General features: G+C 45.3%; 1 protein-coding gene across 4 annotated transcripts in view; it reads left to right on the forward strand.

Annotated features, from left to right (window-relative positions):
* Positions 1-3,803: 3,803 nt before the first annotated feature.
* LOC138292722 (zinc finger protein 135-like) overlaps positions 3,804-17,578 on the forward strand; it is a 178,858-nt gene continuing 165,083 nt past the window's right edge. For 2 of the 4 annotated variants that reach the window (XM_069231457.1, XM_069231455.1), the window contains exon 1: positions 3,854-4,024. In XM_069231457.1, coding sequence (XP_069087558.1) covers positions 3,983-4,024 — 42 coding nt within the window. In that variant the 5' untranslated portion in view covers positions 3,854-3,982. Of the gene's footprint in view, positions 4,025-17,578 lie in introns of all 4 variants that reach the window. The other 2 variants (XM_069231456.1, XM_069231454.1) reach the window with 2 other exon arrangements.

A 17,578-nucleotide genomic window follows, 5' to 3' on the forward strand; every position in this document is an offset into this window, starting at 1 on the left:
CTTTATCTCTGAGAGTCTCCTACACAATGATAGACTTGAGTAAAGGTCTTTGACCTTCGCAAACTCTTCAAGTCAAACTGGTCACCCTTTATGTCTTCATACCAAACATCACAGTTGCAGTCGATACATGGTCCTTTCATCTGGTACCATGAAAGTTGTCTCCTGTTTAAGTCGCCCCATTTGGGGCGACTAGCGTCACCCACTGGAGAAATTAAAGAGCAGCTGAGAGGATGATCTGGGAATGCCTATATCAGGGGACACCTGGGCTTTCATTCTTGATAGTACCCCCCCCCCGTATATCCAGGAACGCCCCCTTTAAATTGATTAATTTTTTTATCTTACAGAGGGCATACCTAACCCCAGAACGCATTCAGTGTTACTTTCAAATTAAAGATAAGGGCTGCCCTAGATGTGGTGAGGTGGGGGCGGGGCTACTACACATGTTCTGGTCCTGCCGGAAGCTCTGCTCTTAGTGCAAAGAGATTACAGAGACTTTGGAGGCTATTGTAAGCACAGAAGTCTTGTGCACACCAGGGCACTGCCTCTTGTGTTGGTTCCCACATACTAAAACTAAAGCCACCAGTAAATTCCAGGATCTCCCTCTCCTACCGGCAAAGAGCGAGATCAGAAGAAATTGGAAGTCACCTGGGGGACCTAGTGTATTGAAATGGTGTTGAGAACTGGAAAAGTGGGCGGTGGTGGAGGGAGAAGTACTACTGCGAGAGGCTAAACGGGGAATAGGCACCTTGGAAATAGCGCAGGCATTGGAAACCTTGGTGGCAGACCTTCAGAATGATAGTCTGGATGGGGAAGACGACCCATAGGGGGCCTGCTGTTGTTCGGGGAAGGCCTTATCAGCCTGTGCAAGTTGGGAATATGTACCTGGTCTCTCTGTCCTCCTTGACAAATTTTAACACCTGTGATAAGACCAATAACTTGATTGTACGCTGTTGCCCGAGAGCGATGCCAAGACACTTGAGTTGATTATTTAGGAATACTACAGATGCAACTATTGGGGGATGGGTTGGGAGTTTGCTGCAATAAACAGAAGTTATTGGGGATTTGTTCCTGTTAATATGGGAAAAGTACTTTGCATGCATCAATATGTGTTCCTAATGTACCTATGGAGACTGTCTGCAGATCCCTTGGTCAACATATAAGTATGGAATAAGAGATAGCTCCCCTAACACACATGCAGGTTTATGTCCTTAGGATTGTTACTATGAAACTAAATAAAATCTGTTTTAAAAAAAAATAGGTAGGAGGCCGCCCAGTAGCCCATTGGTTAGTGACTGTGTGGTCCCCTCATGACACTTTTCTGGGATAAATCAAGGCACCCTGACTCTCGGATCATGCTGGTATTGGAGAGAGGACCGAAGAATGACTGCCCAGCTGCCCTGCAGTGCAGCCTGACTAGTAGCCCAGCATTAGCTGGCCGGTTACTGCAATGTCGAGGACTTTGTGGGACTCCGACCTCTGTGGCCAAGTTCGCCCCACTTCACTTGTGGAATGAATAATCACCACAAAGGAAAACCCTGTCAACTGCACCAAAACCAGAGCATCCTTAGAGCATTATTTTGTCTGCATCCCTCAGCATAAGGACCCCCCATTAATGACTTTGGTGGTCAGCCTGTAAAGATTGGATCTGGTTTTAAAAATGCTCTGGTGGCCAGGTATCTGTCCAACGTATTCTTTCTGGTCCTACCAGACTTGGTTACCCAACTTGGGCCAGAGTTGTCAAACTAACTTTTACAAACTTTTCAAAAGTTTCTAAACTTTTTATTGGCCAATGCTTATTTGCAATTGATATAAAAGTTATTTATGAATTCTAAAATCAGTAACTCCAGAACTCCTTGGTGGATTATGATGCTTAAGGTCTCTAAAAATGTATAAAAAGCAATCTATTTTTATCAGTTGGTGTCCCGTTTCTTTCGTGTCGTGTGATCTTCTTATTCTGTTGTTTGATGCTGTTAAATGATTTACACAATGTTCTTTTGCTAAGCATTACTACTCGTAGCCACAGCTACCAATACCTGCCAAGGTTTCAGATTGCTATGTGTGACATTTTCATAATTTCAATGAAGTTATGAGTGACATTTAAACGACTACGAGTGACACCCTTCTGCAAGCAAAATCAAACAATGAAGAGGAGAGAAACATAAATGGACTTGCTGCCTCCAGAGGCCCCTAGTGGTTTAACTGGGTGACCGACTTGCTTTCTTAACCTCAGAGACAAACACACCAGTTGCTTTCTGTGCCTCGGCTGCAGTGGGTTAACAACTATGAAATTAAACTAAATGTGTAAGAGTTTGCCGGAACTGCAGCGCTCTGGGTTTGTATGAGTGAGAGACTGTAATCAGAAAGTCAGCAAAGAACCCTCCTGTTTGGGTGCAGATATCAATAGTTAAAAGAGGCTAAAATTCTGGATACGGATGTTAACTTTTTGACTCCCCGGCCCCGATAGCTTTGCCTATGAAATGCAGCAAACTTGGGTTTGAATCTAATAGAGTCCAAGCTCAGCCTTGGTAATAATACAGTCTTAGAGTAGGAACTGAGATTGTCGTGAGTTACTCTGAGGAGCTCTGGAATGCGTGCCATAACATTTATATGCAGTAATGCGGGGTCAAATATGGAAATGCATTACTCTAACGCTCAAGGAGTGATACTTGGTAGGGTTGAGCTTAAAGTTAATACCGGATTGGACCAATGACAGTATTTGCAAGTGTACTGCATGGTAAGGCCTCCCAGGCATTTGATTTAGCACACCTAAATCCTCACAGGGATACATTTAATGATTCATAATTAATTCTTTAATATATATATATATATATATGACTTTTAATAAATGCCTCTCGCTGTAGTAATACAATCTGATGTACTAAAGTTAAAACACTTCTATATGTTAAGAAACGATATCTTAAATAAAATTAAAAAAACAGTTGAAGAGACTTTATCATATTTTTACGTTTGTTGCACAATTTAGAAGACAAACGTTCTCATTGCTCGGTTGGCTTGTTCTCTCGGTTAAACTGATGGCTCGCCCGCTTCTCGCTTAAATAAAACAGGACTTGAGCGAACGTGCGCTATGTGGCTTAAGAGCAGAGCTCCACGCTTTGACGCCGGGAAAGCGTGTCCGAGTACCTGTGATTAAGGGCAAATCACTTAGTCTTCCCGTGCATTATGAAAAAAAAGGCTGCCCGTGTGTAATCTGGTGCGGTCATGTAAAGTGCTCCAACGTCCTTGGGCCTAGAGAGCGCTCTATAAAACTGCAGGAAAAAAAGCAAACGTTCTCGCCTGCAATACGGATGGTATGTAGTTACATGCTAACAGCTCACATGCCCAGATGACTACGGCGTGGCCTGATCCAAAACTTTACGTCTGCCTAACCCTCAATTCAAGAGAGCCAAATGCTAAGCTGCTGGACTCAGGACCAGCGAGAATGACTCGGGTCGTAGCACAACAGAGGCTACCTGATAGTTCTGCTTGACGTAACTTGAAGAAGCAGGCCCTATTACCCATGTGCCGGACAAAGCCTGCGTATTACCGTAAAAATATTCGGTAAGTCAGGGGAACAAGAAGCTAACAGTGAGCGAATTTACTAAGTCTGCACTTCGCGCCCCTCCGTACTGACTGCCCCATCCCAGGAAACCACAATCTCCACAGGCAGAACCAGCAGCACACCGAGCTAAGAATGATAACACGGCAGCAAGTGGAAGAGCCACTGTCACCATGAGCATGCGCAGGCGAGCAGCGTCTTAGTGGCTGTGACTGGCAGGCAGTGTCCATGAAACAAGCATGATCAAAAAGGTTTAACCAGCGGGTAAAAGTATTTATTTTGTACGCATGCCCAGGATTTTTAAGTGCAGTGGAAAGGCCTCTGCGCTGCCAGACGCACAGATTTTTTTTTTTTAATAAGTTGATTTTATTAAAGAGGAGCCTCGTGCCTGCGTCCTGGCAGTTCGGGAAGAAGCTGCTTGTCATAATGGCTGCTAGAAAACAGTTGTCTAGGCAGGAAGCAGATGAGGTAAGTAAATATCCTGCGGTTGGTCTAAGTGTTCGCTAGAGTACTTTACTTCCGGGGATATGCAGAACATAAAATGTGATGCAGTCCATACAGAGGAATCTCTGCCATCTCTCTGCCCATCCCTTCCCTTTTCAGACTCAGTAACTGTCTGAGAATCTCCCACTTACTACCGAATTCATTAATCTTAGACACTTTGGGTAGCATCTTTAATTTATTTTTGGTGTGAATATTTGGTAGCGATTCTCTTGTAAAGCTCTCTGATTGCCGTGGTATATACAATCACAAAACTAAGTCTGAATAAGTAAACAAGTTTTACAGAGTGTATGGTCTCATTGATCTACGATTCACAGGGAGCCAAATAAATCTCTAGAAACTTAACACTGGACCTGCAGTCCAAATGGTAGGTGCCACCAAGTTATGATCTGAACGCTCTTGCACTTATCTCTTACGTGGCTTTCTCCATTACACTGGTAAGACCTGCGACCCAAGACACAATTGGGCCCACATTTATGGGCTTTGTGCCGCATGGTCATCTTGCTGTGCAGCCCTGTGCCATAGGGAAAGAGCAGGAATGCGCTGTATTTATCCAATACAGTGCATTCATGTCCTTTCTCCCTGTGCTATCACCCTTTTGGCAGCCTAGCATGTGTTGCATGCAGGATTGTTTTTGTGCAGGAAGGGGCACCTGCCTGCACAAAAATCAGTCCTGAGAGGCTTCTGCAGCACACATAGAAAGAGGAAAAACAAGGGGAAATAAACATATTTATCCTTGTTACGCTTCTCCTGGGAAGGTGTATCTTTTTGGTGCATTCCCTGGTTTACAAGTACTTTTAAATCTGGTAATGCGTCAGAATCCATGGGTGTTGCGTGGGAACACCCAAACAACACCCATGGAAATGGCTCTCTGATGTAGAGTAATGTAACACAGCGATTTGCACTGGATTACATTACTTGAGATTTATGAATCCATGCAGGGTCAAGCAAGGTGGCCTTGCGTGGCTTCATAAATCTCACTTAAGGTTTGCGTTGATGTTGCACCACATATTGTGGCGCAAGAGCTACACAAACTGGGTCATAAATGTAGCTCTAAGAGTATTACTTGCATCCGGCACCAAGATGTTTCCCACAAAGGCAGCCGCAAGTCTACTCTTCTCATAAAGCACACTCCCACGTGTAGTGTGCAGGTTGTTCAATAATGTTTTTGAATGCCCCATAGTGGGTATGATGCTCTACTTAAATACAAGTACGATATATTAAGAGCATTGCCTTACATTACGGTGACTTTCATTAGGACGAATGTATGAATGATTGAATACATTCTATTGGTTTGATTAACTAAAATCATTACAATAAATACTTGCAGTAAAAAGAAATCACCATTTCTAATTTCAGATTTCAATAAAATAATTCATTATTAAAAACAAAGTGTTACTAATACTCCTTGTCAGTTCATTTGGTTGTTAATGATCATCCGTTATGTGACTTTAAAGCAGAGTGAGGCAATGCTGATTTAAGTTTATTATTTACAGTAGTTATAAACTTTCCAAACCATGCAAGTTCTGTCGTGTCATTTGTAGTGAAGCGGAGTGCTAACACACCTGTGCAAGTTGTAATTACATTTCTTAAAAAACATTGGCCTAAGTAGAGCATAGCACGCACTTGAAACTTCAGGGCAAGAGCAAAGTACATGTGCTGTTGATTCTCTTACGTAGTTGCCAAGTCTGCATCCCTCGTAGGCAGATTTTTTTTTTTTTTAGCCCACGCTGCTATATACTCTTTAATTAGCAAAACCGTGAATGATTTGGAGATCAGTTGGAATCAGGGCCCGGTTAGTATTTTTGTTAAATCCTCTTCCTTGGATAATCGTTGCACTTGCATTTTTTAAAGAAGATTTCATAGGCCTCTAAAAATCATAAGTGTTATTAGACCTGCAGGTAGAGTAGCTTGAATAATCTACTCAGCCTAACTGTAATGTACTTGACCTGCAAACGGGTCTCAAATAGTGTGATCCTAGGAAAATATTTTATTTTACAGAGCCACCTTTTCTGCATTCCCACATATGAGTGTACATTCAAATGTGTGAGTTCAGCATTTCTGCTGTACAAAAAAACCTCTTTTGTTTGATTAAATAGAATAAACGTTTGCTCCACGTATAATAAGAATCTAGCCCACATATAGGGTACACATGATCCATGACTTGCCTCTTAGTTTACTAATAGCATTGCCATCAGGGCAGGAGTGTTTCTCAGTTTAGGTCTAAACACTCACTTTTAATAAATATATTACTAAAGCAAAATGTGGTAGTGCACTGTCCTTTACAGACAGTAAGTTTTCAAGAATGTCCAAAAATCTTCCCACTAACTTGCAGCTTTACTGATTAAATTAAATAGTGTATTAACAATCATTTGTGAAAATTGGGTTGATATGTATCATTTGCACATCACCAAGTAAAGTGTTCTGATTTGTTTTCATCCTATTTAAATATTTTCTTCATCACTGTTAGAAATGGGGTCTCTAGTTGGCAGTCGGTTTGCACCCTGTCCAAGTAGGGACCCTCACTCTAGTCAGGATAAGGGAGATACCCAGCCCAGATAACCCCTGCTCGCCCCCTTGGTAGCTTGGCATGAGCAGTCAGGCTTATCTCAGAAGCAATGTGTAAAGCATTTGCACATAACCCACAGTGAAAACACTGCAAAAGGACGCCACACCAGTTTTAGAAAGAGAGCCAATATTTATCTATGTAAAACAAGACCAAAACAAGAAAAATCCAACATACAATAATAAAGATATGAATTTTACAAGGATTAACTTAAAAATACAGTTACCTGAAGTCTGTAGCTCCATCTGGGGCTGTCACGGCGTTGTGAACAACAAATCCAACAGTTCAGGCTGGCCGCGGCATCGCAGGCCTGCTACCTGCAAACAGTACCTTGGAAATGTAGGGCATCGTGATCTTCACGATGAGATCCGGAGTGCGCATTGCAAGCGACAGTTCCGGAGGTCGAGCCCTTGAAGTCACACACGTTGCAGATCGAACACCGGGCTGATGATGAAGTCAGGAGCACTGGCATTGATGGAGTCAGGGGTGCGGTGCGAAGTGAAATGATGCAAAGTGCGGTGTCTACAGGTCACGATGCAGGCACTGGCTCGGTGACGGTGTCTTGTGGCGTCTGTGAGACCAGGGCTGCGGTGTGAAGTGGGGCAGTGCGATGTCTCCAGGTCACAGTGCAGGCAGCGGCATCGTCGTTGCTAAAGCACTGTCGTTGGTAGGCCCCAGGCGGTGGTTGGGTGCGGGGCAGGAGTCGTGCAGCACCCAGGGGTCGCTGTGCAGACGGGTGTCTGTTGGCGATGCTGGAGTCGCTGGCGTCGGTGGACCGGGGCTGCGGTGTGGGACAGGACGGTGCGTCATGTACCTCACGAGTGGTGTCTTCAGGCCACTGTGCAGGCAGCGGCGTTGGTGTCAGCTTGGAATATTGTCACCAAGGATGCCAAGGCTGCGGTGTGAGCAAGGCAATGCGAAGTGCAGGGGTCACGGTGACCAAGGAGCAGCTCGGTGATGGTGTCAGGTGGCGGTGTCGGGAAGACCAGGGTTGCAGTGCGGCTGGGGGCGTGGCTCTGCATGGCTTTGTCAGGTCACGGTGCAGTCAGCGGTGTAGTTGACTGTATTGCTGTGGCTTTTCTTCTGTTGCAGCACAAAACACACAGTTCACTGTGCTGTAAGCAGATGAAGCTGAAGTCTTTGATAACCCTAAAACTTCCAACAAGATGCAAGCTCTACTACAAGCCCTTGGAGATACTTCACAAGCAGGATGCACAGCAAAGTCCAGTCTTTGCCCTCTCTAAGGGAGAAGCAACAACTGGAGGCCAACCCAGCAAAGTACACACAGCAAAGGGGCAGTACTCCTCCACCAGCTCTTCAGCTCTTTTCCTTGGGAGAGGTTCCTCTTGATCCAGAAGTGCTCTAAGAGTCAGGGGTTTTGGATCCACTTGTTATACCCCTTTCTTCATTTGAAGTAGGCAAACTTCAAAGGAAAACCTCTGTTGTTCACAAGATCCTGCCTTGTCCTGGCCTGGCCCCAGACACACTCCAGGGGGTCGGAAACTGCATTGTGTGAAGATATACACATCAGTACATGTCCTACCTTTAACATACACTGCACCCTGCCCATGGGGCTACCTAGGGCCTCCCTTAGGGGTTCCTTACATGTACAAAAAGGAAAGGTTTGGGCCTGGCAAGTGGGTACACTTGCCAGGTCGAATTGGCAGTTTAAAACTGCACACACAGTGCAGTGGCAGGTTTGAGCCATGTTTACAGGCTACTTATGTGTGTGGCACAATCAGAGCTGCAGGCCCACTAGTAGCATTTGATTTACAGGCCCTGGGCACACATAGTGCACTTTACTAGGGATTTATGAGTAAATCATATATGCCAACCATGGTTAAACTAATCACCAATACAATTTACATAGGGAGCACTTGCACTTTAGCATTGATCAGCAGTGATAAAGTGCGCAGAGACAATAAGCCAGCCAAAACAGAGACCAGCATACCATAAAAACAAGAGGTCAGAAGCCAAAAAGACAGGGGAAACACGCAAAAAGATGCCAGGTCTAACAATTACACAAAAGAACAAAAAATGGGCTTTCACAACTACTGAAAAATATTTTGTAATGTTTGTACAGTTGACGTGGGGCCAGATTTAGAGTTTGGTGGAGGGGTTACTCTCTCTCAAACCTGACAGATATCCTGTCCGCTGTATTACAATTTCCATATGCTATAATGGAATTGAAATGCAGACAGGATATCCGTCACATTTGTGATGGATTAACCCCCTCTGCCAAATTCTAAATCAGGAGCTTAATTATTTAAATGTTTTTGTTAGGAAAAACCTGACATCCTATAGCCTTTTATTTCGCACTCTTTTTACGGCAGGTCAGACAGTTGACGTATAAAATCATGGAACTCTGCAGTCAGAAGGGAACATCATTGAAAGAAGACAAACTGACTTTTGACCTCTGTCTCTGAACACTGAGCAAGATAAGAACAAGATTTAAAGGTGTCTTTATTGCTCCTTCACTTTCTGACTGAACAGAACACCTGTTCTTTGTCAACTCGCCAGAAGGGGCAAGTGGGTTGTGTGAAAACTAGAATCCAGAATGAGATTTAAATTATTAATGGCTGCAACTAAGTAATTTGAGTAGGGATTGCGCTTTTAATAAAAAATAGCTTAGATCTTCTTCTTAAGTGTGTTAGGTTGAGAATTCATTGTCCGGTGAAAATACTTAATCGAGGATGGTTCTGATTCCAAATCCTGTCTTAATAATCCAAATTCTAGTCGGATTTGTGCCTGGACTGTGTTTTGTGGTAGGCAAAAGATAGGCAGGTAGGTTATACACTGAATTTTATCAATCATTTGGGAGAGTTTCGAATGGAATGCCATATGACTGTAGGAGATTATTGGGATAAGCATTGTTTTTGCTACTTCATAAGTATTGCTTCAGCTATTGGCCTATGTAACTGTGAAGTGAGTTTACAGAGGGCAAATGTTAGATCACTGGCCTTTTTTTCCCATGTATAAATCAACATGCCGTTTTTTGAGAACCATACTCCTAAGTAGTTATCTGTTGCAGCATGTCCTATCTTTAATTGTCCTATGTTCCAATATTGGGTGGGCTTATTCTTTGATCTTCCAAAAAACATTACCTCGGTTTTACCTGCATTTACTTGTAGTTTGTATTTATTTTGTGCAGTGTTTCCAAGGTGTCTTGCATATCTATTTTAGTTTGATCTAGAATAACTAGATTATCCGCGTACTGGATAAGTTAACTCACATGCATGCCAAGTCTCAGCGGAAAGCCACTGGATTTTGATAATGCACTTCCTGTATCCACTGAGTAGAGTTTAAATGGAATCGATGCTAGGATGCAGCCCTGTTTCAAGCCTTGACTTATGTCAGTTTGTGTGGTCACTTTCTAGCTGACTTCTAGCTTAACTTGTACCTAATTGTCTGAGTACAAGGAGATTATTACTTTGAGTAAAGGTTGTTGGATACCCCAGCTCTTAAGCTTAGACCATGACCGATAGAGTAGATTTCAATCAAAAGCAGTGAAATAGTCCACAAAGCAGGTGAACAATGGAGGTCTGGGGGCAGGAGGAGGCAGGAGGAGCGATGTATCATGTATGTAGGACTACGATATTGTCCTGCGTTGAAGATTTACCCCTGAATCCTGTCTGTGTGTGTGTTTTTATATATATATATATATATATATATATATATATATATATATATATATAATTTTTTTTTTAACACAAACTTTATTGGCATTTTGATAAGGTTACATTACATTGACTCCGACTGAACGTTGGTGTACAACCATATGGAAAGTACAAGTTGCCCTGTTCCTAGGGCAATTAAAGAGAACAGACCAACATCAGCACAGTCCAGCAGTCAAGAGGTATAAAGCCAACATGCTCCCTCCCGCCCCCTAACTAGCTTCTGTCAACTGACTGCTAGCTAAACCAATGCATGTAGCTGGTCTTATTTAATCCACAGATAAATACACAGACAAACAAAGAGGGGATTTGAGTGTTAATTTGTGTAGAGGACTGTATAAAGTTGTTGACATGTTAACCACCTGCTGGTGTAGAGGGGAAGGGGGAGGGCAAGAGTGGGAACTACCTGCATCTATAAATAGAAAGACCTGATGTCCTGGGCCTGGCCTTCGCCCAGAGCGCTTCGCTAGTTGCTCAACTAATTACAGTGTTATGACCCTTCGGTCTCACTGTTCTCTGAATGTCTCCAACAATACGTCCCATTCTACTGATACCGGTTTCTGTCGTAGCCCTCTATATTCTTCGCGTTGGATTGCCAGGCCTTCGGCTTGTTCCCAGTGCTGTACTTCCTCTCTCCAGGAGCTAATGGAAGGAGCATGGGGTGACTTCGAATGCCTCGTTAACTGTCACTTCACTAATAGCATTGCAAGGTCCACAAAGTATGAAGGCACTCTAGAGCCTCGTGGTCTAGGGTATAATCCTAGTAGAAAAAGATCGGGTGTTAGCGCTATTTCCCGGCCAGTGACATCTATAAGTGATGCTCCTATTACAGACCAGTACTGTTAGAGGGAAGGGCATGCCCATAGCATATGAAGGAGGTCAGCCTTGGGAGTATGGCACCTAGGACAGTGAGCCGATCCTGTGGGGAATATTGTGTTGAGTCTGTGTGGTGTAAGATATGCATGATGAAAGAGAAAAAATTGTATCAGTTTCAATGTAGAATGCGGGAAATGTTTGTAGCTTATTGATGTAGGAAGGCCCAGTCCTTAGGTGTGATGCCCCTTCCAATATCAGCTGCCCATTTTGTTTTGAGCGTATCTAAAGATATGTTAAGCTGTGCACAGGTTCCCCAGCCATCTGACTAGCTGTCTACCGTGTACCTTCATATGAAGAGCCTGGAGGAGTTCATGTGTAACCTGCTCAGAGCCGTCCGGAGTCCAGTTGTTACGCACATAGGCTAGTATTTTAGCATGGGTCAGAAAAAGAGCCTCAGGCAGTCCGTGAGCTTGTACAAAGTCTGCATACAGCATTAACATGCCACTGTCGAACAGGTCTCCTTGTTGTTTCCACTCATGTAACATGGCTGTAGTAATAGTCCCTGAGGGGTGAGAAGCCCATAAAAAGGCACATTTGGTGCATATGGGACTAATGAGGACATGTATCGCATCGCTGATTTCCAGTATGCTAAAGCAATACGCAATTGGAAGGTAGCACCCGTCGTTGTCTGGGGAGGCTTGGACATAGCAGTCAATGTATGAAGGCGCTCTTCAGCATTGCCGCTGTACAACTTATTTCTCCCAAATTATGGCCAGCCAGCCAATATGATAACCATTGTAGTTGGCCCTCTATGCAGTAAGCTTTGAAATCTGAGGCCCCTAAACCTCCAATTGCAGAAGGCAACTGTAGTTCCGCTAGACCGGCTCGGCGTCTGCCCTTCCCCCAAATCAGATCAATCAGCAATGAGTTTAGTGACATAAATACCTGATTCGGCACTATTAAAAGTGGTAGACTGACAAAATAATACAGGATCCAAGGTAACAATCTCCATTTTTGCAAGTGCCACCCTACCTGATGCAGAAAGGGTGAAAGTGGTCCAAAATCAGTTTGAGACCGGAGTGAAGTAATCGCCTGAGTTATATTTGCCCTCTAACAGATCCACCTGATTGCGGTATACTCTGATACCGAGATAACAAAAGGACACTGGCGTTGTTGCAATGGTCATGGCTCTGAAGTGGAGAGTGAGTTCTGGGTAAGTGCCTCCAAAGGAGTATATATATGATTTATCAGGCTTAATGTGAAGCCCTGAGAGGACTGCAAATTGGTATAATATTTGTGCCGCTCGTCTGGTATCTGTTGCAGATCCTTATGGTAAAGGATTCTATCCTCTGCGTATAATGAGCAAGAGTGCGTGGTGGGACCGATCATTATTCCCCACTATCCTGCCCTGTGACGAAGGTGGTGTGCTAGGAGCTCCAATGCTTATACTAATAGGGGGGGGGAGGAGACAAGCTTGTCTTGTCCCCTGATATATATACATCATAGGACGCAGCGATATGTACCCCAGTCTTAGCTCTGGCAGTGGGAGTTGAATAGAGGAGCTTCACCCAATGAAAATAATCTGGGGTTATTCCACAGACTTCCAACGATGCGAACATATAATCCCAGCTAAGGGTGTTGTAAGGTTGCCGCATATCTAAGGAAATATAGCCAGCATGAGGATAATGGTGGTTCATCTCATCCATCAGCTGGAAAAGCCGCCGAATGTTTATCGACGTGCCACGTGAGGAACAAAGCCACTTTGGTCCGTGTGCAAGAGCTGCGGAAGAAGTGGCAGGAGGTGGCGTGCCAGTATCTTACTAAGGAGCTTATGCTCTGTATTTAATATAGACGGGGTTCTATATAAGGACATCTCTGAAGGGGGCCTATTGGGGTTAAGGAGCGCGGTCACTACTGCTTCCCGCATCGTAACAGGAAGTATTCCTTCTTCTAGCAACGTATTATATAATTTTCCAAGCTGGGGGAGTAGATGATTGGCCAAATTGGAGTAGAACTCCACAGACAATCTATCAGAGCCGGGGGTTTTATTACGAGCCAGCTCCCTAAGTGCTTCCCGGATCTCTGCTGTCGCAATCGGAGCTCTCATCACCTCCCTCTCCGCGACCGTCACTTGAGGGAGTGTATGACGATGTAGAAATTAGTGTAAAGTGTCATGTTCAGTAGGTGGAGGCACGGCATATAGATTTCCATAATATTGACAAAAGGTGTTGTTAATGCCTGATTGAGTATCTACTATGGCCAGATGTGGGGAGTGTATTGTTAGTATAGGTGTAAGGAATTGCTGCAGCCTGATTAGTTTAGCTAGGAGGGTCCAAGGCTTGTCTGCTTCCGTATGTGCCTTTTGAGTGTACTACCTATAGTCAATGACCCTAAAACACTCTACAAGCTCAGCATGTCAGATGCAGGCCAATTGTAGTTGTGCCTCATTTGTATCACCTCGCGCTACTGCATGCTCCAAAATACCCAGTTTATTTTCTAGTTGTGTGAGGTCTTTCATTACTTCCTCCATGCTCCCACCAGTGTAGAAATGGATGCCCCCCGCACACCTACCTTAAAGGCCTCCCACTCAACCAGGGGGGAGGAGGCTGTGCCGCTGTTTTCTGAAAAGAATGTATTAATAGTAGTTGCTAGTGTTGGTATAGGAGTGGGAACACGACCCCAGGAGAGCGTGATTTTAAGTGGGATATGGTCTGACAGTGTTTTGGCTAAGTAAGTGGCATGTGTAATATGGGGTTGCAAGAGGGAAATGCACAGGAACCGATCTAGGTGGGAGTGAAGCATGTGTGGGGTGGAGTAGAAGAAATACTCTTTAGCATCAACATTGCGACTGCGCCACACATGTACAAGATCCCAGCCCTCAGCACACTGGCGTGATGCTCTGGGCTGTCTAACCGATGCAGTATTTAGGAAGAGTGGATGTGAGCGGTCAAGGACTACATCAAGCACTGCATTAAAATCCCCACCCAGCACCCAAGGAAGATGGGCCCAGTCCGATAACACGGTGGGAAAGATGAGCGAAGAATAAGTCTTGTTCTCGATTCAGTGCATAATAACATCCCAATACTACTTGGTCGCCATCGAGGAGCCCCTTTAATACAACATAACGGCCGGGTGTATCAATTTTTGTGTCTTGAGCTAGTAACGTGATCCCCGCCCGAATCCATATAGCTGATCCCCGGGCATATGCAGAAAAGGAGGTATGTAATAATTGCCCATTCTGTTTGCATTGTAGTTTTAGGGCTTCAGGGTGTAGTAAGGTGAGTTTCCTGTAGAAAGGTGATGTGTGCACTACGCCAGTGCAAATGTGCCAACACTCTGTGATGTTAATAAATTGATCCCAGCCCCTAACGTTCCAAGTGACAATGTTATAATAACAATTTGTAGTTGTGGCCATTACAGTTAACGTAGAAAACGCAACACCGCACTACCCCTTAATAATCCTATGTGCCCCATCTGTGTACTAGAAGTGACAGAAGCATAACAACTAATGTTACCCAATACGTGGTCCAGCGTGAAAAACTGTGCTCGACCAATCAACCAAACGGAACAAAAAAGAACTGCTATAGAAACTGCAAGGCTTACACTGGTGGGGTGTCGTGGTCTTTGCGCCATGCTGCACATCCGCAGGCTAAGTCAAGTCATGTCACATTACCGAGGGCTCAGACCCATGCCTCATCTATTATTAAGAACACATATCACAATTCCCCATACCACAGCAGAGAATATAACAATATTGCATGTAGATACTTAGAGGCACTTATTGGGTACTTGAGCAACAATCAAAACTGTAAACAGCTATCAGTACACCAATATGGGTTGTAGTGTGTGGGGGCATCTCCCCCATAACATCAATGGCAGTGGCCCAGATTTGAAAGCGTCTAGCCGGCTGTCATATCATTCCAGACCTTCATAAGTCATTGGCTGTCTGTGGTGTTAGAAGTGGAAATAAGGCAGTACTACCCTCAGTTTCTGTCTGAGTCCCCAGCCAGGATGATTCATGCTCGAAATATAGCCGGGATCCAGGAAGGTCATAGCAAGTTGGATGGCTTCAAGTTGACCCACCCGGGCCTGCCGAGGGTACGGCACCACTCTGCTGCCCATCACATCATCAGATTTGTGATGGTTCCGCCAGACCCAGCAGCCCGATGACCGAGGCGCAGACCCAGGTGATTGTCCAGCTTGTGATCCCTAGAAGTTCTGATCTAGCCACTCTGGCGTATCAAAAAAATGAGCGTGCCGATCATGTATAATTTTAAGTTTGGCCGGGAATATCAACTCATACACTAGCCCAAGAGTTTTGAGCTTGCGCTTCATCTCCTGAAAGGAAGCCGTCCGACGCAGTACCATCATTGTATAGTCCGGGTATAGAGACACTGTGGATCCTGCGACAGTAAGCGGTGCATGTTCTCGGGCTGCACGAAGTAGCCAGTCTCTGTCTCTAAAGTTCAATATTCTTGCCACAATCGGTCGCAGAGGGGCACCTGGAATGGACCTCCTAGCAGGAACACAATGCTCCCTTTCTACTGTGAAGTGAGTGGACAGACCCACCTGAGCCACCATGTTTCAATAAACTCAGTGGGGCGGTCTCCCTCGGAACCCTCCGACATACCCACTATGCGGATATCATTCCTGCGTGCCCTGCCTTCGGCATCCTCAGCTCAGTCTTGGAGTTGCTCAACCTGTTTATGCAATTGGATGGTCGATGTACTGGGCTCTGCGTGTTCCGGCGTCAAGGTAGCTAGTGTTTGTTCCATTGACTTAACTCTGTCCGCAAGCTTATGATGGGCATCCTTCAGCAAACTAATATCCTTGGTAAGGGCTCCGAGTATCCTTTCCATGGCTATTCTAGAATTGCGTATTTCCTTCAGGATAATATCCAGTTTGTCGACCGGAGGCTCTGCCCGAGTGGGGGGAATACAGTCTACCTGAGTTGAGACCAGTGAGCCCTCCAGGGGTGGGGAGCATGTGCTGCACACATTCATCCAGTCTGGGAGGCTTGGTTTTATTACGCCCCATCTTGTTGCGTTCATATGTGGTAGTTTCCACGTACGCTGAGCATTCACCAGGCCGTACCTCAAGGATATTTTGTTGGGTTTTGCAGCCCGAGTCAGAACAATACTCTCGGACAAACCTTTCAGGCCCCTCTGGAAAACAGTATAGCTGTGTGCCCTGCACTAGTCGAAACCGTAAGAATCTTGTTGTTCGCTTTTGTGGTCTGTTCAAACGTGCAAGAGAAGAGGCCTCCAGTGGTTGAACCATAGGCCAGACCAGACAGGACCTCCGGAAGGTTTTGATTATTGCCCCTCAGCAGGCCATGTCCTGTCACATGACACTCTATAGTTTGAAGTGGACAGGTCTCTCAGCGTATCTCCAAGCCAAATGAAGCAGCTTTAGGGCATCGAGGCAGCCAGCTAGGGAGTTTCTCAGGGGGGGCGGTGGCCTCCACGGTGGACCCCCAACTTCCTCATCGCCCCGATGGTGTGTTCCTCAAGGTGGGGAGAGGGGAACTCTCATCCTGTACTCCCCCGTTTCTTATGCAGCAGATCATTGGGGGGGGAGGAGGCTGGGGCGATTCTCTCACCCCAGAGCTGGCACTAGTTCTCGGCCACCGGGTTGTCAGGAACCTCGCTGCAGCCGACCTAGGCCCACCGGGCCAACTTTCCATGGGGCGGCAGACAGCTAGGGCCTCACCTCCTCCTCACCGCTCTTCAGCTCCACACGGATCGACAGGCAGGCCGGCAGAAACCGCCAGTCCCTCACCACTGCTCTCTCCGGGCTTCGCTTCTATCTCTGCGCCATCCACACTCCGCGTCTGTCGCCAGGCCGTTCCCAGGCCTAGCATCACAGGACAGCAGTCGGGCCCCTCAGAGGGTCAGAGAAGACAGCACCTCAAAGCCGCTCCGGGCCAACAGGTATTCTGCGGGTGGGGGCCTCCCCACCGCAGGTCCGGCCGGCACCAGCAAGGAGGAACTGATGACATGTAGAGTGGGGTTAACCACTTGGTCCAGAGCTCAATGCCTGCTTTAAATAGGAAACATAAGAGACCATATGGCCCTGGTGCTCCACATTGTCTAATTGATTGTAATGCCTTTCTTACTTTAGCCTCGGTAATAATTGATTTATCCACTGTTATTTTGCTTAACGTTCCATGAGATCTTCAGATATTTGTTGTTCCTCTGCATTTTAGCTGTCTTTTCAATGTTTGTTAGGAATGACCAGGGGCTGTTAGTGTGGAAATCGACCAACTCCAATCTCTAGCCGCATCTTGATGCTGTGAGGAGCCAATAATACATTTCCTTTCATTTAGATTATTGAATTCCAGCCTAATTATGTGGTTTGGTACAGACTTAGACTCCATGATATTGATTGTTCCCTTGAGTATACTTAAAGTTATCTTGCGGGCATCATTCTTCTTTTTAGGGGAGAGTAATATGGTGGGATATC

The sequence above is a fragment of the Pleurodeles waltl genome, chromosome 4_2 (genome assembly GCF_031143425.1).
Source record: "Pleurodeles waltl isolate 20211129_DDA chromosome 4_2, aPleWal1.hap1.20221129, whole genome shotgun sequence".
In the NCBI taxonomy this organism is placed as follows: domain Eukaryota; kingdom Metazoa; phylum Chordata; class Amphibia; order Caudata; family Salamandridae; genus Pleurodeles; species Pleurodeles waltl.